This window comes from Sus scrofa, chromosome 6, assembly GCF_000003025.6.
Source record: "Sus scrofa isolate TJ Tabasco breed Duroc chromosome 6, Sscrofa11.1, whole genome shotgun sequence".
Classification (NCBI taxonomy): Eukaryota; Metazoa; Chordata; class Mammalia; order Artiodactyla; family Suidae; genus Sus; species Sus scrofa.
The window spans coordinates 155,301,376-155,324,454 of NC_010448.4; the positions used below are offsets into that span (position 1 = coordinate 155,301,376).

Below are 23,079 nucleotides of genomic sequence, written 5' to 3' on the forward strand. Positions count from 1 at the left end.
GGCTCTGTTACCAGCTACCTTTGGCTTAGGGGTAGTGGGCAAAGGCACTTGGCCTTTCTGAGACTCAGGTTCCCCAGTGATGACATAGGGGAATAATTTCTCTCTAAATTACGGGTTGGCATGAGGATGGAACAAGATCACGTGGAAACCATAAAGCAGAGGCTTCATCCCACATCCTCCCAGGTCACACCCTGAATCCGCGGCTGTTAAGCCACCTTGTGGATTCGATTCCTTTCCTTCTCCGGGCCTCTGTCATCTCTAAAATGAGCAAATAAGACCAAAGAATCTCTCAGGCAAGGCCCTTTTCTGCTCTTTGCAACTAGGGCCTCATCATAGATTGTGATTCTTTAGAGAAGCATGCTGGCTTGCTTTACAGAACAAAAAGGCTCTTTGAAATTGTGTGTGTGGGGGGGTGAGGGTTAACACTTACTGAGCGCCGGTTTGGGGCCAGTGCTGGAAATAGGGGTTTGCATGCAGAATCTCAGAGCAACCCCCAGTTGCTTGAATCATGATTCCCACTTTACAGGTGAGGAAAGTGAGTCTCCCAGAGATAGAGTATCTTGCCCCGGGTCACAGAGCCAGCAAGAGGTAGAAGCCCCAGTTGCAGCCAGGTCTGTCTGACCTCTGCACATAAATAAATGCCTCCAAGGCTCGTATCAGCTCGGAATGTCCTTGATGCTGAGTTGCACAAGTAGAATCTGTATAGATTTCAAGTCACTTGTTTCAGCAGTTCACTCTGTCCGGCATTTACAGGAAGATACCCTCTAAGGGAATGAATATTTTATCGCCCTTGGGTCCTTCCCTGCTGCATAGCAAGTCCTCTGGGCTTCAGTTTGCTTCACAAGAGATAAGCCCTATGGCCTAAAGATAAGGCTGGGCTTTTTAAAAGCTGCTATTAGGAGCCTCCTTTTTCCTTTCTTTCTTTCTTTCTTTCTTTCTTTCTTTCTTTCTTTCTTTCTTTCTTTCTTTCTTTCTTTCTTTCTTTCTTTCTAAGGGCCTGCATATTTCCTTAGCCATTCTTCTTGAGTAGACTCTAATGCTTCTTCAGCTTGCTCAAGGTAGTCCCAGATTTTATTTTATTTTTATTTTATTTTATTTCATTTCTCCTCTGTTTTCTGGAATGAGGAAAATGGAACTGGCACCTGGTGTTTGTGGCCTGGCCCTTGTAACGTCTCTATCTCGATTTCCTGGGCTACAAACTAGGACCTACCACATTCCCCACTTGTAGAAGTGGTGTGAAGAGGTAAAGCCACCAGGAGAGCCCTTGGGCGCCTAGTACGTTCTGTGTGAATGTTAGTTCCTTTAACTGCCAAGGCCATCAATAGCGATGCTGCTGGAGATGTCTCGTGATGATGTATTAGGTCAAGTGGAACATGACTTGCTCACCTCGTCTTGTCAGAGAGCCCCGTGGAAAGCGGCGGCCTCGTGGGACTCTGCTATTTATAACGCCAGCACGAGGGAGGGAGCGACTCTTGAGTACATGTCACCTCTCTTTGAGGATCCAGAGTCTCATTTTCCCAACTGGATTAATAATAATAATTGTCTCTCTATTTGCATGCCTCAGAAAAAATGATCAGTTGTCTTTTCAAAACAACACAGAGCCTCCCAGTCCCACGTTGTTTTTACCCATCACTTAGTTCTGACCCTTCCAGGAGCTCAGTAAGATGAAATCCGTTGTGATGACTATCATTTTAAATGTAAGAAATTCACGTCGTGCATGCTTAAGTGTTGGGCCCAAGGCCAGAGCCTCTGATTTTAAACCCAGTGTTCACTCGTACTTCAGCAAGCTTCCAGCATAACCGAGATCGCAGCTTGCCAAGGGCACATTCTCTGAGTTCGTTCATTATAAAATCATTTTTAATCACCCGAGATGTGTCAAGGATTGTTATTGTAAAATGATAAGTCTCTAATCCTATGTCACCCAGCCCCCTCAACCTGCCTCTCCACACTCTTAATAGGTTGCTGCACTGAAAGTGTCTTCTCTATGGATGGTCCTTAATGTATGGTTTTCACGTGATTTTACTCATGTATTCAGAAAGGAATTATGGAGCCCCTAACCTGTGCTGAGCACATGGGGATGTAATAGTGACCACGGCCTGGTCCCCACCTTCAAGGAGTTTGTAGGCAGCTCCTTGGATGGTCATGCCAACCAGAAGAGGCAACTGAGGCTCAGAGAACAAAGGGACCTCTCTCTGGGCTCAGAGAGCCTGTGGCAGAGCCAGAATGAGGAACCAGACCTCCTGCTTCCTGTTGGTCCAGGACCTTTATCACTCTCTGCAGCATCAGAGAGTGATAAAGACAAGTTACTGAACTTGTCTTTATCACTTGTCTACAGTCAGGATGGACCCGCTAAATGGAGTTGAGAGCCGGGACCAAGGCACTCTCTGGTCTTCATCCTTTTAGCATTTCTGCTAGTGCTCTGCCCTCGGCCCACATAGGGTAAATGTTGGATGCTTAGGCGTGTTTTGTTCAACCAGTATTTACAGATGGGGAAACAAGGATCATAAAAAAAAAATCTGTCCTGCCCTGAGTAGGCTCATGGAGCAGTGGGAATACAGAGGGAACAGGAAGCGGCAGTGTGGTTGGGAACTCTCTGCAAAGAGAAAGCACTTCTGACACCTTCCTTCACCAGCCTGATTACTTTTCCATCTCCCCCAGCAAGACAGGGAACACCAGCAAGTCAGGGGACATGTCCATCTCATTCGCCACCATCGTCCTAAGCAAAGCACAGTGCATGCCACTCAATAGGGTCTTGGTAACTTTTATTTGTTAATGAAAGGATACCTCAGAGGTTACAAGAGTAGAGAAGAAGGCTCAAATCAGTCCTAGAGAGGCAGGCGAGCCTCCCAAGATGTCCTGGCCGAAAGAAACCTTAAAGGACAAATAGGCAGATTGATGTCTCACCCACGGGACAGCCGAGCAGAAAAGCCTTTTCAATTATGCACAGTTTGGGTTTCTCCATCCCACTGCTTCTCCTCGATCCGCAGGCGTAATTGAGAGTCAGCTGAGGTTCAACTTGCTAAGTGCCCAAAGTGAGCAGTGAATTACGGAGAACAGACAAACGCTGTGTATTTTGCTCAGGCGAGGATGAGCTGGTCAAAATAAAAGTGAGGGCTGGTAATTTATTGGCCCTCGTTGACAAGGACTCTGTAGGCATTCTTAAAGGATTCCTTTTAGATGGAGCTCAGTTATCGGGAGCACAGAAATTACCTACTTCATGGGCTGCCTACAAGCTAAGGTTGGCAAGAGTGGCTCTGAAAGTACATCTTCTACGCAGCCATGCTTGCTCAGAGGCCTGTTGTCTGCAAGAATGTGCGTAAGTTTCCTTGAGTGTAGGATGTGGAAAAGAAGCACCCATAACAGTTGTGGGAAGGTGGGGGGACAGGAATGGGATCCAACCATCTCTATGGTGTAGTAGTTCAAAGGCAGGCTGCCCAGGCTTGTAAGCTCCTGGCTCCCTGCTCACAGCTGCAGGACCCCCGCCTGGCTTCCTGTTCCTTCTCTGCAGCATGGAGAGAGACGTCTTCTGGATCAGTGTCATCCTCACTGGATAGGCTTGTCGCAAGGATTACATGAGAATGTATGTAAACACAGATATTTAGAATAATGCCTGGCTTGTGGAAAGTGCCCTGGTGATATTAAGCTCATACCATGGTGATAAATGCCAGGTGCAGTCCCAGAAAGAGCTGTGTTTCCATCTGATCACTTATTGGCTTTGAAGTTAAGGGTTATTAGGAGGATATTAAGTTAAGTGAGAATGAAAATGACAAAGGGACTCAAGGAATAGGCTCAAATTCTTACTTCTCTAAGAAGAATGATATGCTTAGCTGGTCCAAGCTTAAATGGCACTTTTTCTTGTTCTCATCTCCTCCCCACCATCCTTGACGGCACACTTACCAGCAAACACCTACTGAAGGCCTGCTGGCTGTTAGACACTGGGCCCGCTTTTAAGGGGCTCCCTGCCTAATGGAAAGTGAGACGGGTTATCAGGCGGAAAACCACTGCGGCCTGATCCCTCCTGTGGAGGTGTGAATTAAGCTGTTGCGCTAGTTATTGGGGAAGAACTAGCGATTGCTGTCCAACTGGAATGTTCCAGACCAAGGCCCCCAGAGGACTCATTTGGAAAGTATTTCATGAGTCTGCTGTTATTCATATGTATTGGGGTACATATTTATGTCATACATCAGTGGCAAAAGAAGTTCTCCTTCTAACACTTTACACTCTGATGGTACCTGCAAGTTTTTGATTATTTGCTCTCTTTTCTCTTTGAAACATAACCTGAGTAAGAAGAGCTGACAGTTCCCATTTTATACTAGTGTAGCTCAGAGGTGTTAAGTGACCTGCTTAGGGCATAGCCGTTTTCTCATGGCCCAGTAAGACCAGGTGGACAAGCAAGAGAAGAGAGGGAGAAAGACATTCTAGAGGAGCGTTAAAGCAGTCAGAGATTTTCTGGATTCTAGGCTCATACTTTTCATGGCATCGATGCACCCTTTTCTTGAAGAAAATCCTTTGGTGATTATCCCATGGCTTGTATATGATTCCAGCAGAAGCCCTGGTTTGTCCTGGGATTTTAGTATTTGCTGTATTTTTTTTTTTTTTTTTTTTTTTTTTTTTTTTTTGGTCCTTTTAGGGCCATACCTGCAGCATATGGAGGTTCCCAGGCTAGGGGTCGAATCAAATCTACAACTGCCAGCCTATGCCACAGCCCCAGCAACATAGGATCCCAGCTCCATCTGCAACCTACACCACAGCTCATGGCAACGCCAGATCCTTAACCCAGTGAGCGAGGCCAGGGACTGAACCTATTTAGGTTTGTTAACCACTGAGCCATGACGGGAGCTCCATTATTTGCTGTATTTTCAGTAGCCCGGATCTCATATCAGTAGGGACCAGTTCAAGCTCAGCTGCAAACTTTTAATCACTTAAGACAACTCCCCCACCTCCTTGGGCCTCATTTTTATCTTTGGTGTGAAGAAGAGTATCTTTCCCGAGGTGTGATCTCCGAGGCCTCTGCATGCAGCTTCTTACTCTGTGGCTCCATGAGGAGCTCAGTGGCAGAGACCCCCTGCACACACTTACGCAACGACTCACACACCCCTCTCTTCCTCTGGTTCCCTAAGAGAAGGAGCCCAGCCTGGTGCTTCCAGGATCCTAGCAGCCCCTTCACTGGAAGTTGGGCCCTTGGGCCTCAGGGCCGGTGCTCACACACCCTTAGCCCTTGATGGGAAGCCTGGCAGGTTTGTCCTTTGAACGTGGAGTGCCGGAGTGTTTTGACTGTGTCGAATTTGATTTTTTCGTAGGTTCCCACCAGCCAAAAGAAGGAAGGTGTTTATGATGTGCCAAAAAGTCAACCTGTAAGTGTAAGTATCTCTCTTCCACCAGGTTCCCTTGACCTGGCTTTGTGCCGAGGCGAGGTCTCTGATCCTGGGAAGGGAACCATGCTTCTGGATCAGTGTCACAACCCATATGGCTTTGCTGGGGACAGCATGCAGGGGACTCCTTATGGGCTCTGGGGGAAGGGGGCGAGAGTCAGAAATGATGGGGCTGAGAAGGGGTGCCAGTCTGGAGCGAAGGTCTAGCCCCGGGAGTGGGAACAAGTTGAATCATGCCAACTAATGTGTCTGAGGGACTCAGAGTCTCAGGTGTTTTTTGAAAAAGTCTCCAGCCAAATATTTCCTATATCTGGTCAAGCAGTTCTTGGTTCTGGGAAGAGACTTGTCCACCCACCTTGAAAGCGGTTGAGAAGCTTCAGAGGGACAGAAAAAGGGCTGGCACAAGCATTTGCAGTGTTATAAGGGTCCTGTCACTGGGCAGCGCATTGTGGAAAAGGCCACGTTTATTGTGGTTCCGTGTACCTGAACTCCATCTGCAGCTGGGATGCCTAGAAATCTGCCAGGCGCAGGACCATGGTTAAGACCTTGTGTTGGCACTCAGAAGACACCGTCTACATAATTTAGGCAGTCCCGGGGAGCCAGTGGAGGCTCTGGAGCAGGGGGCAGGCCTTTGCCACAGCTTATGTTTAAAAAAAAAAATGGGGGCTAGGAGTTCCCATTGTGGCTCATTGGGTTAAGAACCCTACATAGTGTCCATGAGGATGTGGGTTTGATTCCTGGCCTTGCTCAGCAGGTTAAGGATTCAGCTTTGCATCACAGATGCGGCTTGGATCTTGGCATTGCTGTGGCTGTGGTGTAGCCTGGCAGCTGCATCTCCAATTCAGCCCCTAGCCTGGAAACTTCCCTATGCCACAGGTGCAGCAGTAAAAAGAAAACTGACAAAGAAAATGGGGGTATTCAAAAATGGGCGGAGGAGTTCCCGTCATGGCGCGGCAGAAACAAATCTGAGTAGGAACCATGACATTGCGGGTTCGTTCCCTGGCCTCACTCAGTGGGTTAAGGATCCGGCATTGCCGTGAGCTGTGAGTGGTATAGGTTGCAGATGTGACTCGGATTTGGCATTGCTGTGGCTGTGGCGTAGGCCGGCAACAATAGCTCTGATTGGACCCCTAGCCTGGGAACCTGCATATGCTGCTGGTGTGGCCCTGAAAAAAAGACAAAAGACAAAAAAAAAAAAAAAAAAAAAAAAGGTGGCAAGAACTTAGGCTTTGAAGTCATGCAGCCCCTCAAGAATCCCAGGTCTGGTCCTGATTGCTGTCATGAGGCTACACGACTCTACCCGGAACGTTGTTTCCTGTTGTAGACCCCACACGGTGAGAGCCATAAAGACAGTTCTGCACTTTTCAAGATGAGATGAATGTGGGGTTTGAAACCCCAGCCATGAGAAACAGCTGAAGGACCTAGACATGTTTAGTCTGGAGAAAAGAAACCCCAACTACGGGGATGGCACCCACAGCAGTTCTATCTCAGAGAGAGGGTGACCTCCTGATGTGAGTCAGAGCTGCTCAGGGGTAGACCAGACCTCTGGCACCTAAGAGAGTGAGCTCCCCATCACTGGAGTTATTCAAGCAGAGCCTCAAGGCCACCTCTCAGACTGTGAAGGGACAGGTGAGGCTCCAAACATTGAATGGCTAGAGGGGTGAGACAAGCCCTGGCCCTTTCAAACCTGAGCTTCTGGATTCTCCCAGCTGGGAGCATCTTTGGTCCCTTCTTCCCTTCCCCTGCCCCTACTCCCCTTTGTCCCGGGAACTTTCTTTCTGATCTGTGCCCGTTTCTCTACCCTGCTCTGCCAATATCCCAAAACCACCATCTCCCACCTTCATACTACTTCCAACACCCAGCTTGTGTTAGTTTTCATGACAAAACATATCTGATTACCAGCTCCTTTGAAAAACCTGGCATCTAGAAACAGTAGAAGGCATGCAATGTGGTGTCACTTAGGGAAAAAGCAGTTTTTCTCCCCGAGGCCATTGCATTTCATCAAGCCTCCTTGTCACCGAGACTCTGGGCTGTTCTTCGCGGTTCAATTTGGTGCAGCCCCTGTCACACAGCTCCCTCCAATTCAATTTGTGCCTAAATTGCCTCACTTGCCCCTAACAGGTTTAGATACATGAGGAAACATGCTCCATTTGCTGCCTTGGTTTCTGTGAATTTATTAACCAGTCTGGCCACACCACCGCCATGCTTAATAGCTCCAGGAGGGAAAAAAAAACAAAAAACAAAATCCAGACTCCTCAATCTGACATCTACGGCATTCAGGTCGCAGCCTCGGCTGTATCTCTGACCTGCTTCCTCCTGGTCCAGCTTCACTGAAGTGTCATTTCTTGGAGGAATCATGCCCTCCCCCACCCCCTCTTCCACCTTCCCCCCACATCCTGGCTTAGCTTCCAGCTTTGTGTTATGGGGAGACTTTCTTGACTTGTTCCCAGCAGTGTCCACAGGCCACCCCTGCCTTTGGTCTCCACACCTGTCATTCCTCTGAATCGCTCTGACCACAGAGTGTTGCAATTCTTCCTCCTCATCACTTCTGGGAGCTTCGTGCAGTCCTTGCATGAGCCAAAGCAAGCCCTGAGCCTGATTCACAGCAGCCAGGCCCCCATGGGTGTTTTAGGCATAGTAAACAAACACATGATAACTCTACCCTGTAGAAAGAATAATGAAAATCCCTGGTGCTTTTTTTTAAAGAGAATTCCCTGTTTCTCTGACTCCAAAAAAGCGTTAAGTACATATGCTAAGGCTTTGCTTGGGAAATGTGGGGGGCTGCCTGAAGGGCCCTACCGCTGCTCCCAACCTACTGTTCCCATGAAGTCCTAGAAGCAGCCAACAGTGATAATGGCTTTTCTTTTTTCTTTTTTTTTTTTTTGTCTTTTTTTTTGCTATTTCTTTGGGCCACTCCCACGGCATATGGAGGTTCCCAGGCTAGGGGTCCAATCAGAGCTGTAGCCACCAGCCTACACCAGAGCCACAGCAACACGGGATCCGAGCCGTGTCTGCAACCTACACCACAGCTCACGGCAACGCCGGATCATCAACCCACTGAGCAAGGGCAGGGACCGAACCCGCAACCTCATGGTTCCTAGTCGGATTCGTTAACCACTGCGCCACGACAGGAACTCCCGATAATGGCTTTTCCATGAACATTTTCAGGATTTCTGAAAGCCTCAGAGGCAGAAAGTGAAATGCATATAGAGGCACGTGGGATCTCAGGGCCCATCCTTACTGCCCGTGGGACTTCGATGGTTTCCTCGCCTCCACCCCCCGAGTCTCAGTCTTCTCATCTTCCGAAAGGGGTTACGGAACTTAACTTGCAGGGTGATGGGATGGAGAAAACCATCTATGTATGGAGAAGCTGGCCCCACTTGCCTAAACTTCGCAGAGGTCCTTTGCATACACCTGTTCCCCCTGCTCTGAGATCTTCCGCTCCTACAGGCTTCCCCCGTGGGCCTGCCTCTCTGCTGAGTGCACCTTCGCCAGGATACCCCTGTTGTCTGAACATCCCTGCCATGTTGTCACTGCTGCTTACCCAGACGGACAAACCACAGACAAGCAAAGTAGGGCATGCTAGGCAGCTTCCAGGGAGTCTGGGGGCTCCCACAAGTTGCCTACAAGAAGGGGGATTGCATAGTGGCCTCTTAGTCTAGGGACCACCTGATTTCTTCTTCCTTGGGACAGGTCTGTAAGGAGTCCCAGTAAGGGACTCAGTTAGGGGCTGTTGGAGAAAGCCACCAGCCAGCCCAGAAGGGAGCAGTCACCGATCTTCAGGGTCAGATCTGGGCGTGGCTCTCATCCTGGCCACATACTGAGGATCCTTGAGTCACTTTCTGCATCTCTAAGTCTCAATGTCATCATCTGTAAAAATAAAGTTATGCTTGGAGTTCCCTTGTGGCACAGTGGGCTAAGGGCCTGGCATTGTCATCATAGCAGCTCGGGTTGCTGCCAGAGTGTAGGTTTGATCCCTGGCCCGGAAACTTCCACACGCCACAGAAAAGGAGAAAGAGTAAAGCCTACCTTGTCTCTGTGTTTGGATTAAAGAAGACATTTTGGTAAAACCCATAACAGGGGCATGAGTTAGATAAAAATAGAACATTATTCCCATTTGTTGCTGTAAGAAGTAGTGCTCCAGCCAACGTTCTCACCACACTGGGGGCTGGCACATATCCTAGGTGATAACACCTTCTCTGGGAAGCCTTCCTTACCCCAGAGTCATCAGCCCCTCTGGGATACCTCTGTCCTCCTCTTGGCAATGATTACAAAGGATTATTTTTTCTTAATGTGTCCATGTGAGCCATTGGACTTGGGGTTCCTTAAAAACCTTGGCTTTGGGATTAATGAAAGCACCTGCCTTAGAGTTTGTGCATAAAAACTAAATGAGCTTAACTATGTGAATCAGGATGGCGCTTCGTGCACAGGGAAGATTCAATAGCTGTGAGATGTTATTATGATTATTATTTGGCCTTACCTGCCACATACATAAGTTCCCAGGTCGGGTCAAACCTGAGCCACCGCAGTGACAACACCAAATCCTTAAGCACTAGGCCACCAGGGAACTCCAGTGAGCTATCATTCGTCTGTCTCTTTCCCTCACTGTTCTGTGCACTCCTTGAAGACGGGAATCACTCTGAGTCATCACTACTCCTAAGTAACTCTCTTGGGGATTTCTGACAGTAGACTCCCCGGGGGAGGGGGGGCGGGGTGGCGGGACCACGCATGCGCATGTAAATTTTTGTAGGCCTTGAAGCTGACTGAATCCTTTGATCTCAACTCTAGAACCTTGGTCCTAGAGCTCAGTGGGTGGCTCATCATCACTTCCATGGTCAGAAATCTCCTCAGTAAGGTGGCAAATTTTGGTGGATTGGGGATTTCAGAGAGTTAGGGCAGCACAAGTTAGACTTCACTGTTTGTTATTCTTACCCACCTCGGGGCATCAACGTAGAGGAGCAAAGTTTTGTTTCGACACTCCAGGCCCAGGTCCAGTCAGAAAGCCAATCCAGTCTCTTTCCTCCCTTGCCTCCCCTCACCCCTGTCCTAGTTTTACACCCCCTACTTGTCCCGTAACCATAGGATGCTCAGCCATACCAGCCCTTTTTGTTTGTTTGTTTGTTTGTTTGTTTGTTGTCTTTTTGCTATTTCTTGGGCCGCTCCCGAGGCATATGGAGGTTTCCAGGCTAGGGGTCGAATTGGAGCTGTAGCCACTGGCCTACGCCAGAGCCACAGCAACGTGGGATCCGAGCCGGGTCTGCAACCTACACCACAGCTCATGGCAACGCCGGATCGTTAACCCACTGAGCAAGGGCAGGGATCGAACCCGCAACCTCATGGTTCCTAGTCGGATTCGTTAACCACTGCGCCACAACAGGAACTCCTCAGCCCTTTTCTTGTTCTGCTTCCTCAAGTAACGCGTTAGGATGCTCTTTTGTGCTTATTTTACTCTGCACCTGTAATGTCCCCTTCTTCCAGCAGATTTATTTTTGGGATCATGTTTTGTTCCCCACCATCACTTCCTGGATACTCTGAGACCACATAAGGATGGATCCCCCTAGAAACAGGCATTCCATCCCCTCCGGGTCAAGGCAGTCAGATGGTGCACATGGGCTTCTCCCTCCTGGATCTTCAGGATGTGGCCTCTTCCTGTGTCAGGGTCTCTGAAATCCAGGGGCAAAAATGCTTGCTGATGGAAACTGTTAACCGGCTAGAGAGCAAGAGGGGATTCCAAAAAGAGGGTACAACTTGAGCAAAGCCTTGAAGGATGAGCAGGAGAGACACAGAAGCACCTCTGGCTGGTCCCTGAGGTCCTGGCTCCTGAGGCCATCCTGCCTCCACTTAGCGGCACTCAGACTGGTTCATTTATCACCAGTTCCCATCTCGAAGAAATGGAAGGAAGACAGGTCATCTCCTTTCAGCTAGCTGATGATGCTGTCATGTTCGTTACACAGATATCCTGGCCTCTTTTCGGATGTCAAAAATGCACATTCCTAAGGCGGGGGAGGGGGAAGTGTCTGCATTCATTATTTAGTGCTTTTTTGTACTCTGTTAGCCTTTGGACATGAGCTAGTTCCGCAGTGAGGCATTCACAGTCTGCCCAACGGCCCATTTCACACCCGTTTATGTGCCCCAGAACACTGAACGTGGTTGAAACTTGACTTTGAAGGTCAGCTGTTTCTATGACACAGGCCTGGCCCCTTAGGATGACTCATGCCATTTTTGCATGAGAAATACTCTGCTTTTCTTCTCCCTTCTGCTCACCCCCTCCTGTCATATTCTTACAGCTGGAAAAGATCTTTTATCCCTCACCTTATAATTGCCTAGTTTAAAAGCCTTTTATGTATTTGTATCAGGCAGAAAAGGTCTAATTATTAGTAATAACCAGCCCATGAATTCTAGGTGAACTTTTTTTGGCCTTCAAAAGAGAGATCCTGGGAGTTCCCATTGTGGCTCAGTGGGTTATAAACCTGACTAGTATCCATGAGGATGTGGGTTCAATCCCTGGCCTTGCTCAGCGGGTTAAGGGTCCGGTGTTGCTGTGAGCTGTGGTGTAGGTCACAGACACGGCTCAGATCCTGAGTTGCTGTGGCTGTGTCATAGGCTAGCAACTGCAGCTCTGATATGAGCCCTAGGCTGGAAACTCCCATATGCCCTAAAAAACTCCCATATGCCCTAAAAAAGTGCGGCCCTAAAAAGAAAAAGAAAAAAAAAAAAAAAGAGCGAGAGAGATCCTAAAAAGTTTGGTATAGTGGTAAGCAGAAAGGACAAAGGACGTGGGTGTCAAATGGGTATGTTGGACTTGGCATTAGCTTCCTTTTGATGAAACATGGATTCTGAAATTGAAAGGAATGGGCAGCTCTCCCTGAGATTCTTCCCTCCCTTCTTCTCTTTGACTTTCTGAAACTCATTTTCCTGGGTTGTAAAGTGGAAAGGAAGACCCTCCCCTCTCAACATTTCAGGGCTTTCGTGAGACCCCCAACACGAAAGCGTTTCCTGTGATGGTGAGGGGTTGCTTTTATGAGACACTGGGGAGGTAAAGATTGAGAGATGGTACGTATTAGTTGCCTCTGTTTATTTTAGGTGCTGTCCTGTGACTGAGAGAAAGACCGAAGTGGTATTCCCTGTGGCTCAGTGGATTAAAGATCCTGTGTTGTCACTGCTGTGGCTCGGGTCACCGCTGTGGCATGGGTTTAGTCCCTGGCCACTGAACTTCCACATGCCATGGGCGCAGCCAAAAAAAAAAAAAGAGAGAGAAAAGAGAAAGATCCAAGTTTAATGATAAGAGAGGGCAACCCTGGGCTCAGTATAAGAAAGAAATTTTGGACCATCTGAGCTGATTTTCAGAAGAAGGACAGTGTGTCAGAGTAGTGAGTTCTCTGCCCCTGTGAGTATTCAAGCAGCAAAGGAATGATTCAGTGAGGGATCCCTGTATGTAGAGGTGACCACAGCGATGGTTGATGGTCAGTGAATGTTAGGAGAACCATTCGTTTCCTCTGGCATCCCATTGGCCCCCATGTACTTGTTCCCATCATCTCGCTCCCATCATCTCGCTCCCATCATCTTCCTTCTCCTCATCATTTCCTCATTATCATCTTGCTCCCCAGTAGCTCAGCTGCCAAGCCATGTACCCCAGAGGGCCCATCCCTGTCTTCAGCATTATCACTTGGCTTAAAGGTCACCCACTCTGAATGCCCAGCAATAAGTTGTGGCCTTGCCCGGTGAAATTAGTGCTGTGGATGGGAAGAAGCTTACTGGGTATTATAATGGGGACTGAAAAAAATAACACAACCTGAAAGTTGAGAGTTATGTTTTATTCAGTAGGCAGAACTGAGGACTTAAGCATCTCAGATAACTCTGGAAGACTGCTCCCCAGGGTTAAGGGAGGAGCCAGGATAGCTAAGTTTTTGCAAAAAGACCCCATAGTCAGAACATGAAAAGGTTACTGTTAATAAAAGAAAATCAGATAACTCAAGTTAAGGAATATAGCGCTTTTCCCTGTATAAGAAGATGCAAGAGTCTGGGCTCACTCAAATTATTCCTTGGATATGCACCTCTGCTCCCTGGGGCCAGGATCCTGGGATTTCTTGTCCCCTGTCTCCTCAGGGTGCACCTTCCCTTTGAGGGTTGGGAGTGGGGTGGTTGCAGTCTGATGATTCAATGGCAGGCATTATGTTCCCATCCTGAGTTCCCTTAGGGCTCACCACAGGGCATCCATGGTGGCTGATGGCTGTGACAGCCTTTGCTTACTGACATGGCAGGTAGCATTTTTAGTTTACAGCAATCAAATTATCTCGCTGAGCAGGCATTGGGCACACAGTAGGGGCTTAGAAAATTATATCTCCTTAGTGTCCTTCTGGAGAGACTGAAATCCGGGCTCTAGATCTATCTGTGTCCTAAAAAGGAGCCCGGCTGGGAGAAACTGATAAATATCCCAGTGATCAAACCTGCAGTCCAGGCCTCTGTTTGGTTTCTTCTTTTTATTTTATGATGCCAGGACACGAGCCATATATACTAGAGTCTGAGGCTACTGTAGCTGTGGCAAAAGCAGACAGACCTCACTGAGCATCTGCTCTGTGCCACGGACGGCCCAGGCTCTGCCCTCAGCTTATCTCCTTCAGTGATCAGGACTCTTCGAGGTAGGTGTCGTGTACATATAAGAGGGCTGAGGCTTCCAGAGGTCACATAACTCCCTTGTGATCACAAAGCCAGAATATTTTTTTTTTTCCTTTTTCGGCTACACCGATGGCATAGGAAGTTCCCAGGCCAGGGGTCGAATCTGAACCTCAGTTGTGGCAATGCTGGGTCCTTAACCCACTGCACCCGGCCAAGGGTCGAACTCTCACCGCCTCAGAGACAACACTGGATCCTTACCCTGCTGCCAGAATTTGATGCCTACATTGTTCTGATTCAGGCACCCACTCAGTTTCCACTAATACATACTGCCTTTAGGATTAAAAAAAAATGCAATGTCCTCCATCTCCTGACCCTTCCTGGTCAGAATCCAAACTTGGGCCTCAGTTCCCATCTCCCAGGACCCACTGTTTTTGAGTCTCTGTAATAGCACTTAGAGCTCGAGCAGATGCCTCACTTGTCCTCTAGACTGAATACTGTGAGGGCACTGCCATGCCTAAGTCATTCCTGATCCCTCACTCTGCCTGGGACACTGCTTTCTTCATCCTGATGTTCAAAAGACTTTTTTCTTTTGTTTTTGCTTTCTAGGGCTACACCCGTGGCATATGGAGGTTCCCAGGCTAGGGCTCAAATCAGAGCTGTAGCTGCCAGCCCACACTACAGCCACAGTAACGCCAGATCCAGCCCAGTCTGCAACCTACACCAAGCTCACGGCAACGCCGGATCCCTAAGCCACTGAGCGAAGTCAGGGATCAAATCTGCGTGGATGCTAGTCAGATTTGTTTCCACTGAGCCACACGGGAACACCAAGACATTTTTTTTTTAATTTTTTTATTTTCCCACTGTACAGCAAGGGGGTCAGGTTATCCTTATATGTATACATTACAATTACATTTTTTTTCCCACCCTTTGTTCTGTTGCAACATGAGTATCTAGACAAAGTTCTCAATGCTATTTAGCAGGATCTCCTTGTATATCGCACCAAGACATATTTGAATCCCAAAATACAAATCTCAGTGAAAACTTCCCACCTTTGAAGATCAGAAAGCTGCTTGTTCTGCCACCCCTGCCTCCCACCGTCCAACTCCTTGGTGGTGTTTTTTTGTTGGTTTGATTTTTGGGGTTTTTTTTAAATAGCCACACCTGCAGCACATGGATGTTCCCGTGTCAGGGATTGAATCCAGGCCTCAGCTGCTGCCTCCACCCCACCTGCAGCAATGCCAGATCCTTTAACCTACTGTATCGGGCCAGGGATGGAACCCCTACCTCCACAGCAATCCAGTTGGTTGCAGTCAGATTCTTAACCCACTGTGCCACAGGAGAAGCTCCCTCGATGTTTTTTGTATGAGACCCCTGTCCCCCAGTAATCAGTATCTGCTTGATTTTCCTTGCCCTAGATTTATTTCAGTTTTCCTGCTACAATGTAGGAGAAAGCAATCCATTCATGTGAAGAATTGCAAGAATTCTCTGGACCACTGTTCTCTACACCCTCAGCCCCCATCTTTCATGGCAAATAAATTTTCATTCACAATTGAGCAGTTGGTTTTTCCCTTAGTTGAAAATCTGGATCAAGATGTTGCATAATTGGATTAAGTCTAGTCTGAACATTTGTCAGTTTCACTTCCTCATTAAGCACCACATTGTAGAGAAATATAATTATCATAATGCAGTTAACATAGATGTCACACAAGAGGTCATCGTGGAGGGAGGGAAAGGAATCTGAATCTTGGTATGCCCACAGATAAAATAGCAGGTTGCCTCTTCTGATGTTGTTTAGATGGACTTTCTTTTAGCTGTACTTAAAAGTTTTCCTGGGGAGTTCCCACTGTGGCTCAGCGGAGATGAATCTGACTAGTATCCATGAGGATGCAGGTTTGATCCCTGGCCTTGTTCAATGGATTAAGGATCCTGCTTTGCTATGAGCTGTGGTGTAGGTCGCAGACATGGCTTGGATCTGACGTCACTGTGGCTGTGGCGTAGGCTGGTGGCTACAGCTCTGATTCAACCCCTAGCCTGCGAACCTCCATGTGCTGTGGGTGCCATCCTAAAAAAAGACAAAAAAAAAAAAATAGTTGTCTTGTGGAGTTCTCACTGTAACACAGCAGGATTGGCAGCATCTCTGTAGCGTCAGGACACAGGTTCAATCCCCAGCCCGGCATAGTGGGTTAAAGGATCAGGGGTTGTTGCAGTTGTAGTGTAGGTCACAACTATGGCTCAGATCTGATCCCTGGCATGGGAAGTCCATATGCCATAGGGCAGCCAAAAAAAGAAAAAAAATTTTCCTGGGGTAGAATGCTAAATTTCTAGAATTTTAACAGGAACATTGACAGACCCTGTCTAGTTTAGCTTTCCTGCCAAAGCAAGAAGCCTTCAGTGTTTATAAAAACTCAGATGAACATTCCTAAGTCTCTGGCTTCAGCTCACATACCTGCAGTGACAGACCTTCGTTACTTTCATAATCCCAGACCGCTGATTGCTACAAAGCCCTTCTTTTTTTTTTGAAATTCCTTTTTTTTATAGTTTCTTTGTTTTTTTTTTAATTGTTATTTCCCCAATACAGTTTTTTTCCTACTATACAGCATGGTAACCCAGTTACACATACATGTACACATTCTATTTTCTCACATGATCAGGCTCCATCATAAGTGATAGACATAGTTCCCAGTGCTACACAGCAGGATCTCATTGCTAATCCATTCCAAAGGCAATAGTCTGCATCCATTAACCCCAAGCTCCCCATCCACCCTACTCCCTCCCCTTCCCCCTTGGCAACCAAAAATCTGTTCTCCAAGTCCATGATTTTCTTTTCTGTGGAAAGGTTCATTTGTGCCATATATTAGATTCCAGATATAAGTGGCATCAGTGATATTTGTATTTGTCTTTCTGACTTACTTCACTTAGTATGAGCCTCTCTAGTTCCATCCATGTTGCTGCAGATGGCATTATTTGTTCTTTTTTATGGCTGAGTGGTATTCCATTGTGTATATATACCACATCTTCCTAATCCAGTCATCTGTTGATGGACATTTGTGTTGTTTCCATGTCTTGGCTATTGTGAATAGTGCTACAATGAACATGCGGGTGCATGGGTCTTTTTTAGGGAAAGTTTTGTCCAGATATACTCCCAAGAGTGGTATTGCTGGGTCATATGGTAGTTCTGTGTATAAATGTCTAAGGCACATCCATACTGTTCTCCATAGTGGTGGCCTTACAATTTCTATTCATGTATTCATTCATTCATTCATTCATCCATTTGGCAAATATGTACCAAGAGTCTCCTACCTGTCAGACAGTGTTGTATTCACTCAAGATAGAAAGATGAGTACCACCGCTGCTTAAGAATCTTAATGGTCTCAAGAAGAAGAGAGACATACAGCAATAATTACCAGCAATATAATCAAGGTTGTGAGAGGCTATACGAGATGCTCTGGGAGAGAGTGGAGGGGCAGTAAACTTGGCCCAGGGGATGGAGTTTAGTTGTGATTTTAAAACTAAAATCTAAAATTTAGTTTGGCATTGGAGAAGGGGTGGAACGGTATTCAGGAAGAGGGAACCACATGTTTAAAGGCCCTGAAATGTGTAAAGCCTCACGTATCCCAGGCTCTGATGAATGGGCTAGGTTGGCAGACCCTTAGGATGCCTTCCTGGGAAAGGAGACTGCGATGCCAAGAGCCATGTCCAGGGACTGAAGGGCCTGAAATGTGATGCTGAGAAGCTGGGGTTTGTTGGGAGGCCATCATTGCTTTCAGGTGGTGGAGTGACACTGAGTTGCATTTTTCAACCTCACTCCGAATGACAGGTGGCTTGGCAGGTGGGAGACCATTATGTCACTAATGGAATTATCTTTGTGTCTCCATCAGGATGGAATGAGGAAAACAGAGCCCCTACCAGGCAGTTTAACAAAGGGAAATTAAAATGGAAAGCTAGGTACAAAGGCGTTAGAAAAGCTGAAAAGCCAAATAGGAGACTGTGGGGCAACCCTATGGGTCATAGTCAGAAGCTGATACTGGAGTTATCCCTAGAACTAAAAGGGCAGAGGCAGGCAGTGGCATTGACAGAGCCCAGGAGCTGGGGCTGCCAGCAGGCACTGGGACCACAGAAGGAGCTGCCCAGTGGGTGCTGAGACCATTCAGAGAGGGCTATTTGGTGGAAATTAAAACCATGGAGAGACTCAACCACTGGCAGAATACTGCCCAAAAAAAGCCAGGAAGAAATTCACTGCTTCTCCCTGCCCGATACCATCCAATTTCTTTTTTTTTTTTTTTTTTCCTTTTTAGGGCTGCACCCACAGCTTATGGAAGTTCCCAGGCTAAGGGTCCAATAAGAGCTACAGCTGCCAGCCTACACCACAGCCATAGCCATGCAGGATCTGAGCCGTGTCTGTGATCTACACCACAGCTCATGGCAACAGTGGGTCCTTAACCCACTGAGCAAGGCTAGAGATTGAACCTGCATCTTCATGATTCTTAGTCGTTAACCACTGAGCCACGAAGGGAATTCCTGCCATCCAGTTTCTGACAACTGGCTCCTGTTGGTCAAATTTAAGTGGAGCTGGGTCAGCAAGGGAGCCTGGTGATGGAGTTTACAGGGATCAGCTATTGTCATTCCATGCAGAGTAGGGACGGGCCAGGATGGGCCTGAAGGCAAAGCGGTGAGGGGTAAGCAAGCGAGGACTGCTGTGGGCCTGGGCTGAGGGTGCCCTGCAGAGGAGAGAACAGGAGAGGTGGTACCTTTGCATGGATGATGGGGTAGATCTGGAAGATCTCGTGATGTGGGAGTGAGACAAACACAAGCTTCCCCTGAAGCGACAAGCTTCCCCTGAAGCGGCAAGCTTTGGGAGGGCAGTAAGCAGGTGATCAGAACCAAAGGCCCTGTCTCCTCTTCTATAGCTCTGTCAATTACAGACATGCAGTTTTATGTCTCTAAGAGTGTTGGTCCATCAGCCCTTCTGTTTGCTGTTTTCAGGTTCTTCCCATGGTCAGTTATGATGCCTTTCATCTTTCTCTCTGTCGCTTAGTCCCTGACTCACCATGGGGCCCAATCCCATCATCACCTTGAATGATATCTGGCTCTCTCTCTCCCAGGGATGAAAAATGGGGCTGTCATGAATGGGCTCAATCAGAGTTGCGGATGGCTGGCTCTTCAGCCATTCCAGAAACCTGTTTTCTGTAAATGCGTGTGTAGAGGAGATAAAAGGGGGTGTGTAAGCTGTCGCCTGGTGCCCCGTTTGCTCAGTTGTGTCTTGGCAAAAATCACATCTGGATAAAACAGTGATTGCGCCATTCTTCTGCCATTGGTCTCCCAGAGGAAGGCTCTTCAAACTTTTGATAAAACCCAGGAACTTTTATTTATTGGAATGAAATGTGCCCAGTGGCCTTCCACACAAACAGGTGAAAGAGCAGATGTGGGTAGCGCTGGGCTGGAGCCGCAAGGTCCACCTACCTGGAAGCCCTCTCCTCTTGTCTCTGAAGGACAGAATGTTCTAGAAGGGAACAGATGCAGAGAGGATAAATGAGGACCACTGTCAAAGCAACCCACAGGTTAGTCCTGTGGGTGGGAGAAGCGGGGCTGTCACTCCAGAGGGGCAGATCTTTCATGTCGTTTCCCATTGAGGCTTTGTGGTTCAGTAATCAAATTCTGAACGCAGGTTGGGAATCTCATTTTGAGAGGCCATAAAACAGCAGAAAGAGCACGAACGTTGAAGCCACATAGAGCTTTACACTTCTTAGCTGTGACTCTAGGCAAGGAGCTTTATCTTTTGGATTCTTCCTAGTGAGCAGTTAACAATGGGAGAAGAGCTATACCTCCCTGGGTTCTCGTGAGGATTAAATAAGGGAGCAGATAGATTGCTGCTGTGTTTGCACAGAGCAGGTACCCAATACTTGGTGGGCCACGTGGGTTTGCAGTTCTAAGTGTGAGCCTTGCAGACTGACTACGGGACTTGAAGATTTTCTTCCTCGGTTACCAGCTGTATAACCTTGCGTGGGTTATTCTTTGAGCCTCGATGTGTAGGCTCGTAAAATGAGGATAATGACGATGGTACCTAGCTCATGGAGGTCCTTTGAGAACTTGAATAAGGTGAGAACATCACCTGGCACATAGTAAGTACTCAATAAATGTTAGCATTGTTATTGTTGGGAGTTATTCTGTGATCAAAGGACTGTACCAAGTATTTCAAGAGATGAGTAAGACCTGGCCCAACCACTAGGGTGCTTTTAGTGTCCTAGAGGGAGTTAGGGGCTGGTGCCTTCAGTTCCCCGTGCCCAATGTCAACAGTGTCAACAAGGTCATGTTTAACTGGGACAGGGCTGAGCCTTCAGGGGAGTGCCAGGACCGTGGGGTGAAGATAATAGAACAACAGTGACCACCAAATGTTGAGCACCCACCAAGCAAGGGACTGTGGTAGGCGCTTAATACATGATGTCAAGACTCTCCCAGATTTCCCTAGGATGTCAGTCTCTACTGTAAAGGCTACTGAAGGTCAGAGAAAATAAATCGGCACAGCGAGAAGAGGCATCAGCAAGAATCTCATCCAGCTCTCTCTGGCCCGAATCCCAGGGTGACCTAGTTCATTGTCCAAACTGGGTCACTTTCCACAGTGGAAGAGGGATTGCTATTAATATCACGTCAGGACAGTCGGCATGGATGGGAGCTGTCTTAGGCAGGCCAGGATGGAGGTCCACCCTACCTAAACATAAGGAATGTTCTTCCCACTGGGCCCAGCTGTCTCCAAGACCAGAGCGCAATGAGGTTTCAAACTGAAGGCAGGAGCTGTCTGTTTTGTTCCTGACACTCTTCACCAAGAGTGCTACCCATGCTGAAGCAAAGACTGTACTGCTCCCGAGATACAGGTGCCCCGCTACACACCAGCTCCTTCAGTGGCATAAATCAGATTCCTTGGAGCTCTGTGACATGGCAAGACAATGGGATTCAGGGGTATCTGTTAACTACCGCTGCTGTGAGTCTATCATTATTCCTCTAACACAGATCATTAACATTCACAGAACCTTAACGATAGCATCTCTAATGAGCAGAGCTATAATATACAGTTTCCCCATAAATATCCATTGATGCTGACACTCATTCTCTCCCGGTGCAGTAACTCAGCTTTTCTGGATAAATCATTGTGTTGAGGCTCTTTCTTGCTCCCTAACTGCTGTTATTAGTGGTTGCAGAAGAATACTGAACCAACTCCAGCTGTTAAAGAGGACAAAGGGATAAATAACTGATGGTGGAGAATAAGAAAATATGGATTGGTGACAGTCCCAGTCCAAAGTGTGCAAACCCCATTTTTACAATGACTTAGGTGGTGAGGAACAAGCATTTGCGGAGTACTTACTGGGGACCGGGGAGCGTATGCATCACTTGGCAAGCTGTATCTGATTCAGTGGTTCCCAAAGATGGCATTACCTGATGGTCATTGGTGACACTTTTAAACACACAACTTGCCCCCACCCCTATAGATCTGCTTTTTTTTTTTTTTTTTTTTTTTTGGTCTTTTGTCTGTTTAGGTCTGCACCTGTGGCATATGGAGGTTCCCAGGCTAGGGGTCAAATCAGAGCTACAGCTGCTGGCCTATGCCACAGCCACAGCAACACCAGATCCGAGCTGTGTCTGTGATCTACAACAAAGCTCAGAGCAATGCCAGATCCTTAACCCACTGAGCAAGGCCAGGGATAGAACCCGTATCCTCATGGATGCTATTTGGGTTTGTTAACCACTGAGCCACCAGGGGAACTCCCCAGATCTGTTTTTTAAGGCTTGTATGTATTTATATATAAAGAGAGATTTACAGAATTCCCCCAATGGATTCCAAAGCTCCACTCAGTTTATCTAGTTTAATTAACATGGCAACTACTGTGTTCTCCATTTTACGGATGAGAAGGTGGAGGCTGAGTTGCTAAGGGGAGAGAGAAATAGAGTCTGATCATGCAGGATGAAGCCCTTGCTTCTCCCCTTGTGCGTAAAGAATGGCTCTTGTTAAGGTGACATTTGCTCTCAGTCTTTACAACGCTTTCTCCCCTCCCCACCTCCCATTTTTCTACTTATCACAGAGTTCTAGCCACATGTTATCATGTTTCTTGCCAGCAGGTTAGCAGCTGCCCTGTCTTGAGCATTACTCCTCTTCTCCACTTTTGCATGTCATTAGCCCAGTACTCCAGTTTTTCCCCTGTTTCCTGTATTTGTCAACTCATGGCCTGTCTCTTTGGCTGTCTCTAAGCTTTTGTTTCCATGATCACCTTGGAAGTCCTGGCCCCCTTACCCTGTCATCATTATGGGAATAGCCCTTGCCACGTGATCGGGCCATGGTCCTCCAGAGAGGATGGGGGTGGATGTGGCGGGGTGGGCTCCTGAGCTGCCCACTGTAGCTGTTCCTTCCAGAACCCTTCCCTCCTATCCTCATCACAAAACACAGATTGTCTGACCCCTTTGGTTCTCCTTGCCCTAACAAAATGGTTAAGAGCGTGTACTTCAAAGCTCACCCACTTTGGCAACAATCCTAGCTCTACCGTTAGCTGGCTGTATGACTTTGGGCAAGTTCATTGACCCTTCTGTGCCCCCAGAAAATGGGAATAGCAATAGCACCTACATTTGTCATGAATATTAAATGAGTTACTCTATGAAGGCAGCACTCTTGGCAAAGTGTCTTATCTATACAGAGGAATGTCCATCTAAACATTAGCTCTTATGATGATTGTCCTGCTTGGCCAAGAAGGGATGAGGTCTTAAAAATCCTCTTTAGCCCATTCCTTCCTCTTTAGATCAGAATGGACTGACACGTTGGGATATGTTCTAGAGATAGAACCAGTATTGCTTAGAATGATTGGATGCCAGGCTGTGCGAGAGAGAGAGGTCAAGAGTAACTCGTACATTCAGGGACTTTATGGAGCTACCGAAACCAGAAATAATGATCTCAACCGCGTGGGACCAAACCAGAGAGATACCGATAACTTTAAATTAAAAGTATCTCTTATAGAACAGACAGAGCAAGCATGCAGGTGGACATCTAGGCCTGGGTTGGTAATCTTTACAGAAATCGGAAGACAAGGTTTGAGGAGATCTAAAATCCTCT

The 23,079-nt window shown here is 47.4% G+C and overlaps 1 protein-coding gene across 34 annotated transcripts in view; it reads left to right on the forward strand.

Annotated features, from left to right (window-relative positions):
- Positions 1-23,079, forward strand: part of DAB1 (DAB1, reelin adaptor protein) — a 1,217,809-nt gene that overhangs the window by 1,144,781 nt on the left and 49,949 nt on the right. For 28 of the 34 annotated variants that reach the window (XM_021093137.1, XM_021093135.1, XM_021093141.1 and 25 more), the window contains 1 exon segment: positions 5,301-5,360. In XM_021093137.1, coding sequence (XP_020948796.1) covers positions 5,301-5,360 — 60 coding nt within the window. 34 annotated transcript variants of the gene reach the window in all.